At 43.3% G+C, this 11,850-nt stretch overlaps 2 protein-coding genes across 4 annotated transcripts; one reads left to right on the top strand and one right to left on the bottom strand.

Annotated features, from left to right (window-relative positions):
• The first annotated feature begins 464 nt into the window (after positions 1 to 464).
• Positions 465 to 7,103, top strand: trap1 (TNF receptor-associated protein 1). Of its 2 annotated transcripts, none has more exons than XM_014983623.2 (18): positions 465 to 668; positions 1,387 to 1,560; positions 1,647 to 1,729; positions 1,822 to 1,962; positions 2,788 to 2,859; positions 3,036 to 3,196; positions 3,284 to 3,393; positions 3,481 to 3,554; positions 3,669 to 3,824; positions 3,994 to 4,114; positions 4,234 to 4,303; positions 5,019 to 5,166; positions 5,260 to 5,445; positions 5,525 to 5,663; positions 5,752 to 5,837; positions 6,226 to 6,371; positions 6,457 to 6,529; positions 6,611 to 7,103. In XM_014983623.2, exons 1-18 carry the CDS (start codon positions 560 to 562, stop codon positions 6,710 to 6,712), a joined length of 2,151 nt encoding a protein of 716 aa, XP_014839109.1. In that variant the 5' UTR covers positions 465 to 559; the 3' UTR covers positions 6,713 to 7,103. The 2 variants fall into 2 exon arrangements, with proteins under 2 accessions (XP_014839109.1, XP_014839110.1); XM_014983624.2 differs by having other exon boundaries at positions 466 to 668; positions 1,390 to 1,560.
• Position 7,104: 1 nt separating this feature from the next.
• Positions 7,105 to 10,936, bottom strand: LOC106915783 (MAPK regulated corepressor interacting protein 2-like). 2 transcript variants are annotated; one of them, XM_088008359.1, is made up of 5 exons: positions 10,449 to 10,936; positions 10,301 to 10,370; positions 9,750 to 9,889; positions 8,174 to 8,264; positions 7,105 to 7,433 (listed from the first exon to the last, which is right to left on the bottom strand). In XM_088008359.1, exons 1-5 carry the CDS (start codon positions 10,501 to 10,503, stop codon positions 7,376 to 7,378), a joined length of 414 nt encoding a protein of 137 aa, XP_087864485.1. In that variant the 5' UTR covers positions 10,504 to 10,936; the 3' UTR covers positions 7,105 to 7,375. The 2 variants fall into 2 exon arrangements, with proteins under 2 accessions (XP_087864485.1, XP_014839111.2); XM_014983625.2 differs by having other exon boundaries at positions 8,174 to 8,272; positions 10,449 to 10,929.
• Between the last annotated feature and the right edge of the window lie 914 nt (positions 10,937 to 11,850).

The raw sequence follows: 11,850 nt of genomic DNA, 5'->3' as shown, positions 1-11,850 counted from the left end.
CGGTGCCAGCTGCCAAATACAAATAAATAAATCAACTTTACAGCACGGCGACTCAGGTAGGTCTAATTATTTCACCTGGTTATCCGTAGGTAGTCGTGATAGGACCATTATGTAACCTTTTGGATAAGTCTATTTTGGGCTCAATTATATGCCAATTTCGCACGAATATTCGCCCCATATGTGGAAGTGAGTTGGGGAAACTGGATTCACACGGGGAAGTACCTTTATTTAATCACCAAGCTGTTTTTATTGTCAGTGTAAGTGAAGAACAACGCCACTGGACTAGCATCCTTTAAAAGTTAACATTAACGTCTCAAAATAAATGCAAAATAAAAAAGTGCTTTTAATGAAACACTTATTAAAACTACAGATGTTAATACATTTGTTTTCTAACAGAAATAATATAAAACCTTCCTTCTCCAATTCTCATCAGGCATATTTCTAGACACCCTGGTGATGTCATTTTCAAGCGCAGCCTCATTTCCGGTCTTCACCGGTCAGCGTGTGTCCCCCAGTCCGGTGACTTTGGGTCTCCACCTGCTTATTAACATCTCTCAATATGTCCCGCTGCCTCGGCCTGGCTCGGCTCATCCTCGGTTCTTCTCACAGGACCAATTTACGGTTAACGTCTTGTGCGCGTGGACTGAGCACGCTAAATGTCTCGCGAGGTAGGTAGTGTTATGTCAGGTGGCGCAGTTAGCTTAGCTTTGCTCCATCAACTGGGAACTGCATGTTTTTACTAATAATCTTCAGCTAGTGATGTTAAATATTTGTTTTGTTCACTCAGAACAAAAACCGAGTAAAAAAAAAAAGACTGAGCTCCTTGCAAGCATAGTTATTAACTGAAAAAACATACCGATTCAACTCTTCATATTTGAACGTTAAGTTGAATTATTACCAAGTGAAACAGGGATACATTCTATGTTATATTTTTATTTTTAAATAACATGTTTTGTAGCTCATGAAAGTACAAAATACAAGAAATATAATATTTTTAAAATCGAGGTGTTACGTTTAAGACTACACAATCACGAGTATGGAAAACTACACAAGGTCAGTTGTAGTAAAAATAGGCTTTTAACTGAGCATGAGTGATGAGGATAACTGCATCATCTCCATTCAGCTTGTAAACAACTGTAAAATGTCCTGTTGGATGCTGCACTGAAACATCACTGACTGTGGCTAAACATACATATGACTTACAAGATGTTCTTTGTTTTGTTTTGAACTATTGCATGTGAAAAAAGAACATCGCAATTTTCACAATATTTGAAGAGACTGCCAAAACAGCTTGTTCCTGAGAAGTCCAAACTGTATGTTTATATTTGTTGTGTATACTTTATTTGTACTTGTAAGCAGCTTTCTTCCCTGTGCTCTTCATGTCAGTAGATCTCCAGGTTGGACAGCAGCAGAGGTGGAGCAGCCGGCCCGCTGTGTGGAGGTCTCAGTGGTCCTCTCTGGGCTTCAGCCAGCAGTCCTTCTACAGCACTCAGGAAGTGGAGAAAGAGCCAGAAGAAGAACCTCTACACACCATCATCACCGATACGGAGTCGGTGCAAGGTGCCTGGAACAGCTGCAAAGTTATTCTTTCTCTCCTTCTTGAACTTCAGGGCTTCTGTGTCACTCTTTCAAAAAATGTTTTTCAGGTAGTTTCTCTAAACATGAATTTCAGGCTGAAACAAAGAAACTTCTGGACATTGTTGCCAGATCTTTGTACTCGGAGAAGGAGGTAAGAAGTTGTGAAAGACATTTCCTCCACTTTGTTCAAGTGTTGTCGGCGCTCCTCTGTATCCATTTCCTGACTCACCCTCATTCCACCAGGTTTTCGTCAGGGAGTTGATCTCTAACGGGAGCGACGCCTTGGAAAAGCTGCGACACAAAATGATCACAGCTGGTGGGGAAACGGCTCCGATGGAAATCCACCTGCAGACTGATGGCACTAAAGGAACCTTTACCATTCAGGTACCCACATCTAATGCCAGATGATAATTATCTTGGCCTTTAAATTTATTGTTATTGCTTTTCTTTGTGATTTAAATATTGTTGGATTTATCCCAGCACTGCATGTTTAAGCATTACTAACCTGTGATATCTTGGCTTTATTTTAATTTTGACATTGTTTACCCTATTGATGCACAGCGGCTTCATTGGTTGTACAACCAGCAGTTTTTTTTTCCATTCCCTAAAGGATTTAGAAGAGTTTTTTTTGTATCTGTTATGAATGGACTTCCTGGTTAAATAAAATGAAATAAGTAAATAAGCTGAAGGTGAACCAGAGCGCAACTGGAGCTTATACTTTAATGCGATAAAATTGCATCTGAAATGAAAATCGCAGTGCTTTGTAACTCCCTGAAATACACATAAAGCTCAATTATTTACTAAAAGACTGTTTGCATTCATCCTCTGAGAAGTAATCTAGAGCAGTCCAGTTATTGATGATGGTATAAGAAATAGCTTTTTTTTTTAATATTCACGTATGTATGAAAAAATTCAGACATTATAGGCAAGAAAATCGATATTCACAGATTCCTACATTTTGATAACCCTACAACTTCTACAAATTAGGTGACCGTAGCATGAAAAAACTGGAAATTTTCAAGTGGTTTGAAAACTTGTTTGTATAAAGTTAAGATTTAGGAACATTTTAACCATTCCAAATATTAAACACATGACAAAACCTCCCTTCTCTGTTGTTTGACTTCTCATATGTGCTGCCATCTGGTGGTGGTAGTGTGATGCTGCATGTTGAATTTAACTTTTTAGTGACAATTTGTGCTTCTGTGATAGGACACAGGAGTTGGCATGAACAAAGAGGAGCTGGTGGCCAATCTGGGTACTATCGCCCGCTCTGGATCCAAGGTCAGTGCTCATGTTCGGCAAAGTGAACCCCAGTGGTGGTTGCTATGGAGGCATGTGACTATAAACGTTCATGTGACCAAGCTTTGGCTGTGCGTTTATATTAACTAAGTTGAACTTGTCTTGTAACTGATGTGTTTGCGTCCTTCTCGTCATCTCCTCTGGCCTCTTCACTGCAGGCGTTTTTAGATGCCCTGCAGAACCAGGCCGAGGCCAGCAGCACCATCATCGGTCAGTTTGGTGTCGGCTTCTACTCCGCCTTCATGGTGGCTGACCGTGTGGACGTCTTCTCCCGCTCTACAGAGCCGGACGCTCCCGGATACAAGTGGTCCTCCGACGGGTGAGAGCACTGAAACCACGTTTATTCTGTTTTTATTTGTAAAAAAGAGTTTAAACTTAAAATGGACATTTTCACTTCCTCGTTTAGCTCTGGACTGTTTGAGATCGCTGAAGCCAGCGGCGTTCAACAGGGAACCAAAATCGTGCTGCACCTCAAAGACGACTGCAAGGAGTTTTCCTCCGAGGACAGAGTTAAAGGTAAAACTCAAACTGCACCACGATCGACCGAACCACAACTGCGTGCAATGAAATTCATACAGCAACTCCACGACGAATCTGTTTCAGAGGTTGTGACAAAGTACAGCAACTTTGTGAGTTTCCCCATCTTCCTGAACGGACGGAGGCTCAACACTCTGCAGGTGAGCCTCGGTCCTTCCGTTATCTCCAGTGTTTTAACGCAAAACTTACTGAGTACACTCTGTAGCCTTTCGACTGCTTTCAAAAGTGTTTACTGTTTGGGTTTTGCCCACCAGGCCTTGTGGATGATGGAGCCTAAAGAAATCAGCGACTGGCAGCACGAGGAGTTCTACCGCTACATCGCTCAGGCCTACGATAAGCCGCGCTACACGCTGCACTACCGCGCCGACGCGCCGCTCAACATCCGAAGCATCTTTTACGTCCCTGACGCGGTGAGGGGTGTTTTGGTGAAATTTTAGGTCAGCCGAGAAAGTTGGGAAATAAAGTGAGGAAAAAGTACGATTTTAGCTGATTTGATGAGAAAAATGTTTGAACGAAGTTCGTATTTTTTTTTTGTCTACGACCGCATAAAACTGAACCGATCCCGGTCCCGTCTGACAGAAACCCAGCATGTTTGATGTGAGCAGAGAGATGGGCTCCAGCGTGGCTCTGTACAGCAGGAAGGTCCTGATCCAGACCAAAGCCACCGACATCCTGCCCAAGTGGCTGCGCTTCCTTCGAGGTTCTGCGTCGTCCCGAACGTTTCAGCCCGCCGGTTTTCTCAGCTCTGCCTTTAAGCTCCATCTCACACGTCACGGCAGGAATGTAACCATTTGTTTGTTTGTTTTTTTGCGGCTGCAGGTGTGGTGGACAGCGAAGACATCCCCCTGAACCTGAGCAGAGAACTGCTGCAGGAGAGCGCCCTCATCAGGTAGAGTGAAGTATTTTTCAATTCAAACCTTTTGTTTCTGATTGTGGCTCGTTCTCTCCCTGAGAATCTTTAGGTTTAAAGCATACAGTCCAGGTAGATTAAAGTTCTGGAGATTTACTGCATTCAAAAAAATTTATGTTTACGGTCTTGTTGAAAATCTAATTTGTAAGGTTGATATCGGGTTTCTACAAATCTCCCTCTCTAAGCTCCTTTGGTTCAGATTTTTGTTTGCATTTTCTGGGATTTATATATTTATTTTAGATACAACTATTGCTAAAAGCAAAGAGTTTTAATGCTCTTCTCAAACTGGTGAATTTAATTGTTTGGCCTGATATCTTGTCCCAGGTTGATACATCAATGTTGGCCTTCCATCTGCTCTTCCTCTCTAGTTTCTACCTGTTCCAGAAAAAAAGTCTTATAACGCGACCTTTTTCCCTTGTTAAAAATTAAATGATCTGCCAGTGGTGCTTTTAAAAAAAAAAAAAAAAAAAATCAATATTAATAAATTGTTTACATAAAACATGCTCCTATATCTTGCTCCAAAGTTACTTGTTAGTTTGTGTTTTTTGCAGTGTAAATATTATCTGGAGTAAATTCACTAAGCTTCCAGCTTGTCTTAAAGGAGCCGAGAATTTTTGGAAATTTCCATCTGGAAAAGTTTGAGTGTTTGGGAATCCTGGTGATCGTATGTGCTGATGTGCATCTCCTCCTTCAGAAAGCTTCGAAATGTCCTTCAGCAGCGAGTGATCCGCTTCCTGCTGGACCAAAGCAAGAAGGACCCGGAGAAGTACAGCAAGTTCTTTGAGGACTACGGGCTCTTCATGCGGGAGGGCATCGTTACCACCCAGGAACAGGACGTGAAGGTGCTGCATTAGACACGTTACTCCCTGCACAGCAGGTTTTTTTTTTTTTTTTTAAGGAGCGTAGTCCTCACCTGCTGGTCTGTCGCTCTGCAGGAAGACATCGCCAGGCTGCTGAGGTTCGAGTCGTCCGCTTTGCCGGCCGGCCAGCAGACCAACCTGATGGAGTACGGATCCCGCATGAAGGCCGGCACGCGCAACATCTACTACCTGTGTGCCCCCAACAGACATCTGGCCGAGCACTCGCCGTATTTTGAGGCCATGAAGAAGAAAGACATGGAGGTGGGAGACGGAACGAGCGACTGAAAATGTTTTCATGCAGCGAGAGGCCAGATGAGGGTTAACTCGGTGATGCTCGCAGGTCCTGTTCTGCTACGAGCAGTTCGACGAGCTGACCCTGCTTCACCTCAGGGAGTTTGACAAGAAGAAGCTGATCTCGGTGGAGACGGACATCGTGGTGGATCACTACAAGGAGGAGAAGTTTGAGGAGAGCAAGCCAGGTGAGCCCCGCCTTCAGGTGGAGGTCGGGCGGAGCGGGCGGTGATCTCTGTCACGGCTGTAAACCCCCGGCCTTGTTCTCCACCGCAGCGTCTGAGCGGCTGACGCAGGAGCAGGCGGACGACCTGATGGCCTGGATGAAGAACGTTCTGGGTCCCCGAGTCACAAACATAAAGGTAACCGCAGGAATGATGTCAACATTAGGGAACGACGACTGAAAAGTTCCAAATAATCTTTCCATGAAAATCAGATGTCTGGCATGTTATTGTACCACAAAATGAAACTGATTTTATTACAGTATTTATGTGATGCATATACATTTCTAGTTTGAATGAAATTAGCATCTGTTCAGGTCCCTCCCTAAAGTTATTGGCTTTTCCACTCATCTTCCAATTTGAATGATGCACCCAAGAGCTTTTAACCCAGATGTAGTCATTTCAGCAAACTCCTTCGATGATTGTCCTTAATGTGTCTCCGTGATGCTAAATGTAAATACTGCTGCAGGATCGAACCGAAATCATAATTCCACAACCATGTCATTTTATTTTTTTTGGTAACGCTCAGCTGACTCCTCGTCTCGACACTCATCCCGCCATGATCACGGTGCTGGAGATGGGCGCGGCCCGCCACTTCCTCCGAACCCAGCAGCTGGCGCGCACTGCTGAGGAGAGGGCCCAGATCCTGCAGCCCACCCTGGAGCTCAACGCCGGGTAAGACACAGATTTCACCGTTTTTGTTTCTTTCAAGAGAAACAAGTAAGGATTTCTAACTATCATTCCTCTCCTCACCTGTTAGACACGATCTGATCAAGAAGCTGCACTCGTTGAAGGACACAAACTCTGAACTGGCTGGTTTGCTGCTGGAACAGGTACCAGAGCTCGTTTCTGTCTAGTTTCAAACATCTACAGCTGGAACCGATTAGGTGATGTTAAACTGTCGCTCGTTTCAGATCTACGACAACGCCATGATTGCAGCCGGCCTGAACGACGACCCCCGGCCGATGATTTCGCGCCTCAATGAGCTCCTGGCCAGAGCTCTGGAGAAACACTGACGGCTCGACTCAGTTTGGATGCTGCCTGAAGCATTCGCAGCAACGAGAAAGGCTGACCGAGGACAGTTCAGGAAAACGATACAGACTGCTGTGGGGGAATTTGTTGCTGCACAAATCAGCATGAAAACAAAGCTTCTCTGCATGGTTGTTTGAGAAGTTTCGACAAACGTCTTGGTTTATTTTTGATGGACTCGCATTCCGTTCATGTCTGGTGTGTGAAACTCAGTTTTAAAGTTTCCCCGTCTTGTTCTCAAATTTAAATCTCCAAACATTTCATAAACTACATTTAAGATTAGGGATGGTGCCATCGGTTGCCAAATAAAGCTGTTTAACTATTAAAGTGGGAACCACAAATGCTGTAAAATAAAAAAAGAAGAAAAGAAACCCAGAAGTCTTGGAAAAAACAATTTTACTGCATTCAAACCGTCTCTGCTGTGACCATCAACACCACCAGAAACCTTATCATGCAACCGGTCTTTCAGACACTGAAGTAGCTCTCAGCAGCTTTGGGGTCGGCGTCCCAGCGCCGTCGGTCCATCAAAAGCACTCTGGGGTCGTCTGAGCTGTCACACCTACAGAAGCAGGCTTCATTTCCGTTCCTCAATTCTCGCCTCCTGACTGGCAAACGGCATCCGATCCAGTCTGGAGCGTCAGGACAGCTTGTCAATGTTGGCCAAGAAGCGCTGGGCCCACCACTCGTCCAGATCTATGGGCACAAAGCCTGGAAAGGAAGAAACGAGGATCGGACGCATCGGTTTAAAATAATAAAACCTAAAGACATGCTGTGCGATTTTGCTCCAAAAAAGATTAATGAAATCATGCTGTTCAGGATCGTGATAGGAATAAAAACTTGGTCAAAAAACTAATTTTTCATAGGTTTTTTTGCTTTTACTGCCCTCTAGTGGTCATAATCAGAAACTACATAAGTTAACAAAACATGTCCACTATTAGAACATTATTTTGTATTTAGATGTGAAAAATATTTAGCCAAAGGATTCCTCAATACTGCTTTTGATGAAAGTACTTTTTAAAAATTAAAACAAAGTCTTAAGTACACAATTGATATGCTTTGCTTTACGGAGTTAAAATGTCACTATTTGGCAGATTTCATTGTGATAACATAAAACTCATGTAAAATATCTTGTGCATAAACTTTGCCTGTTAACTGCAACGAGCTTCAAAACTGGATATTAAAATACGTTTTGCCTTCTAGTGTTGATACGCTTATGAAAGCAATAAAAAAAAATTGACTTAAAAATGTGCAAGTGACTTAAACGAAATAGTTTCTTGTTTTCTACAGGGCCGTATTCAAAACGCCCTTTGCAAAATGCCTCTAATTTCTTTTTAAAAACGATTAAAAACAATAAAAACGTAATCAAAGCTCGCTCTTCGCTTGAATAATTTGTCTGTTTCGTGCATTTGTAGCCGAACTGGAGGAAGACGACAAGCAGCTGTACTCACTGTCCACGTGTGGAGCGGCAGATGTTTCTTTGTAGTAAACCGCCGTCTGGGAGTCCTGCTCTGCTCGACCTTCCTCCTGCTGAACCACCTCCTGCCAAGCTGAATGAAAGCAGCTCTCTTTAACAACCGCATGTCTAACAATTAGTGCTCAATAAAGAAATATGAAAACAGTTCTGCATCAAAGTGACACACCCACAGGGTTGGGGGAAGTGGGGGGGTAAAGTCCACCAGAACAAAGGCCACTGCAGGGAAATGTTTGTATTTTTAATCATTCAGAGTCTCAGCCACATGCGGTGTGACTGATTAAATCTATGGTAGCTGCAGGGATTTACGACCGTATCCAAAGCATAATCACAAACTTCAGTGTATTTCAATGAGCAATGAGATTTATATGATAGACCAGGTACAATGAAGTGATAGAAAACTGATTATAAAACAAAAATAAAACATTACAAATCTGAAAATTGTCTTAAAAACTAAAATGATGAATATTTGGGAAAATTTCACCAATTCTTCTTTGCATCACAACTCAAGCTCAGTCAGGCTGAACACTGACTGAACTTTCAATTCTTTCCAGAGATTAAAAACTGGATGAAGGTCTGAACTTTGACAGGGCCATTTCACAAACATTGTTGGTCATCCTGGTGAAGTGAGACCAAATCGGTGGAGCGCCGACTGTCGTCTCCCTCCTGAACTCTGGATCTCTGCTGGGCCTCGTTCAACCCGTCAGTTTAGAAAGGCCCTGCCTTGGCATGTTTGTAACTGAGCCGCACACTTTTTTCTGACTGTTCTGCGTGATATTCAAAGCTTCGAATATTGTTTAACATGTTCTCTAGGAAGCGCCTGCAGCTTGACCTCACAGAACAGGTGCATTTACGCTCAGATTAGATTTCACACAGGACTTCTATTGCAGGACTTCTGGAGGGAGTTTGTTTATTTACTGGACTTTAATTTCCTTCCTCTTAAAAACCATAAACCACTTTGTAATGGTCTATTAAAACACACTGAAACTTGTGGCAGTTGTGTGAAAAACTGAAAAGGTTTGATGGGAACGAAACAGCAGTATTTTCTTTTTACAGAGCTGGCTCTACTTTACGGCCTTGTCCAATCAAACACAAGGTTACTGGAGTTGTTTATGGGCTGCTGTGGCCGAGCTTCAATGCCAACAACTGGCAGGAGACAGAAAAGCAAAAACAGCCGAGCCAAGCAAGGTTTCCCAGAGACACGGGGATTCTGTGAATGTTGGAAAAAAGAACTAAGAAAAAAACAAAAACAAACAAACCCCATACTGTTTCGACTCAAACAAATTCTCTATCCTTCAAAATCCAATCAGAGCATCTTGTGGGTTTAAATCAAAAGCGCCCCCCCCCCACTGTCCCTCTCTAGCTCCCTCCTCTCAGCACTTTTGCCCTGACGAGTGTGAAATGTGGGTGTGAGAGTTTCTCTGCTCTATCAGTGTCGGAGCAGCTGTGTGGGAGTCGCCTTGGGAGGAAAAAAAAACTGATAGTAGCCAAGTCATTCACAGAAACCAGAGCAGCGCAGACGATGAAAAGCTCAGTTTAGTCGTCCTCCTCACCCTCGGAGATGAACTTCACATTTTCCTCGTGCTCCGGGGAGAAGGCCTCCTTGTGCCTGCAGTCAGCGGGGAGCGCCTGAGCGGGCTGATGGTGCCTCTTCCCGTTCAGGCGGTTGAAAACTATCTTGGGTGCAGGAAGGCTGGCAAGCGGAAAGAGAAATCAGAGATTCTGTTAAAAATAAATAATAATAAATAACCCTTTGAACCTAAACTAACTCAAGCACGCTTGACTGGGCAGAAGTCAGATTGCAACAGCTGAATGGAGAGAGGGAGCATGTGCTGCCAAGGTCACACTCAAACACACTCAGGGTCGCGTCTGCTGCCTCAAAGTCATCATGGTAACAACAGGCAGAGAGTTGAGGTGTGTTCTGGATTAAGGAGGTTTAAACTGCTGCACCCAGATTCACTTGAGCACACCGTGACAAAGTTCCTCGGGTTTAGGAGGCAGGTGAAAGAACACCCCCACCTTCCCTCGCCCCCCTCACACATTTCTGGCAACTTGAAGGTTTCTCTAATTTTAAACGAGTGTAAAAAAGAATCGGTTTGCTCACTCGGGCATGTTCCAGGACGTCTGTTTGTGCTTGAAGTCGTTTATTTTGCTCTCCAGCTGCTGAGTGGGTCCTGCAGAAACGATTAAAAACGCCCATGAGAATCAGGAAAGTTAAGGCGTGAGGTTGCTGAAAGTTATAGGAGACTCACCTGTTCTCCTCTGCGTGACCAGTTTGCTGGGACCTCTTGTGATTGTGTACATCATGCGGGAGGAGATCCACCTGCGCTGCTCACAGTAATTTTTTTGTTTTGTTTCACGCCTTTAAGGTGAACACATTCTTCTGAAATTTGAGGAGGAGGAAGAAAAACACACACACGCACACACACACACACACGGGCAGGCTGAGTTTCACACGCTGGCTGCAGAGTGGCCAAACTGTTTTGTAATCTCATGAAAGTGAGCGGTGCGCCGCGCAGCTCCTCTGTGGGTAAAGACACCAGCCGCCGTGACGCATCTCCGGATCCCGAGTCCCTGCCCTCTGATTCTGCTTCACCTGCAGACGCGAATCCGAACCGCTTGGTTCTGCTGAGTTTTGTCCTGTCACAATGTCACATAACCACACGCAGCGGCAGTCATTCACAGGACTCTGGACGCGTCTTGCCGACGTCCCCTGCACGCCTCCTTTCACGCCTTAAAGAGACAGCGTCCCCCTTTTACGCCGTTTCCCTGCAGCCACAGAATACAAACTATTTTAGGAGGGGGGCGGGGGGAAACAACAAATATCGCCGATTAATACTAATTACAGTAACATAGTGGATGATCATCTGTTTTTGTTTTTTGAGCATGAACTTTTCTTCAAGTTTTCTTTTTGAAGAATAGTTGTGTAATATAAACAGGCCTGCTAACGGCCTCTGTTTATATTACACACACACACACAAGCTGATAACAGCTGTTTACATTTTACTATAAATATCGTTGACTTTTATTTGGCCATATTTTCATTAGTAAATTTCTGAGTAAAAATTCAGAAGACCTTAAACATTTAACTTACCCTCCCCGTCCCTCACCAAACATTTAAATATAAATGAAACAAATGTTATTTTAAGACTCAAATGATGTATTATACAATGATTTTTTAAAAAAGTACTTGCCTTCCATTCAGATGTTTTTTATTTTTAACAAACATGTTGTAGAATGAACAAAAATTTTATTTCTTTAATAATTCATTGTTGAATGAATTTCTTTGGGACTTAAAGCCATCCAAACTAACTTGGTACTGCGGTATTGTCTAATTGCCCCTTGTGTTAATCATAAATTAACAATGATTGACCAAATTCTTTGGCTTAAATTCAAGAGTCAAACTAACCCCTGATTACTGCCAGACTCACAGAAGCACGAAATTACCTCAATGGAACCAGTCTTGAAATTTCTTCAAAGTAAAGAAGAGGGGAAGAAGATGCTTCCACACTGACACAAAATCTCACTTCCTGCATCTGTAGCAATCCTTAATAAATTGAACAATTTGGGGAAAATTAATGTTTTCTCTATTTCTAAATGTCTGTTTCTCATCTGCTGTGAAATCCACTTAAATCAGGGTGTGAAGTGCTGACT

This window comes from Poecilia mexicana, unplaced genomic scaffold (genome assembly GCF_051168715.1).
Source record: "Poecilia mexicana isolate PSO_F unplaced genomic scaffold, ASM5116871v1 scaffold_8, whole genome shotgun sequence".
Classification (NCBI taxonomy): Eukaryota; Metazoa; Chordata; class Actinopteri; order Cyprinodontiformes; family Poeciliidae; genus Poecilia; species Poecilia mexicana.
The sequence above is the reverse complement of the archived record's forward strand: the minus strand, read 5'-3'. Positions and strand labels throughout refer to the sequence as shown.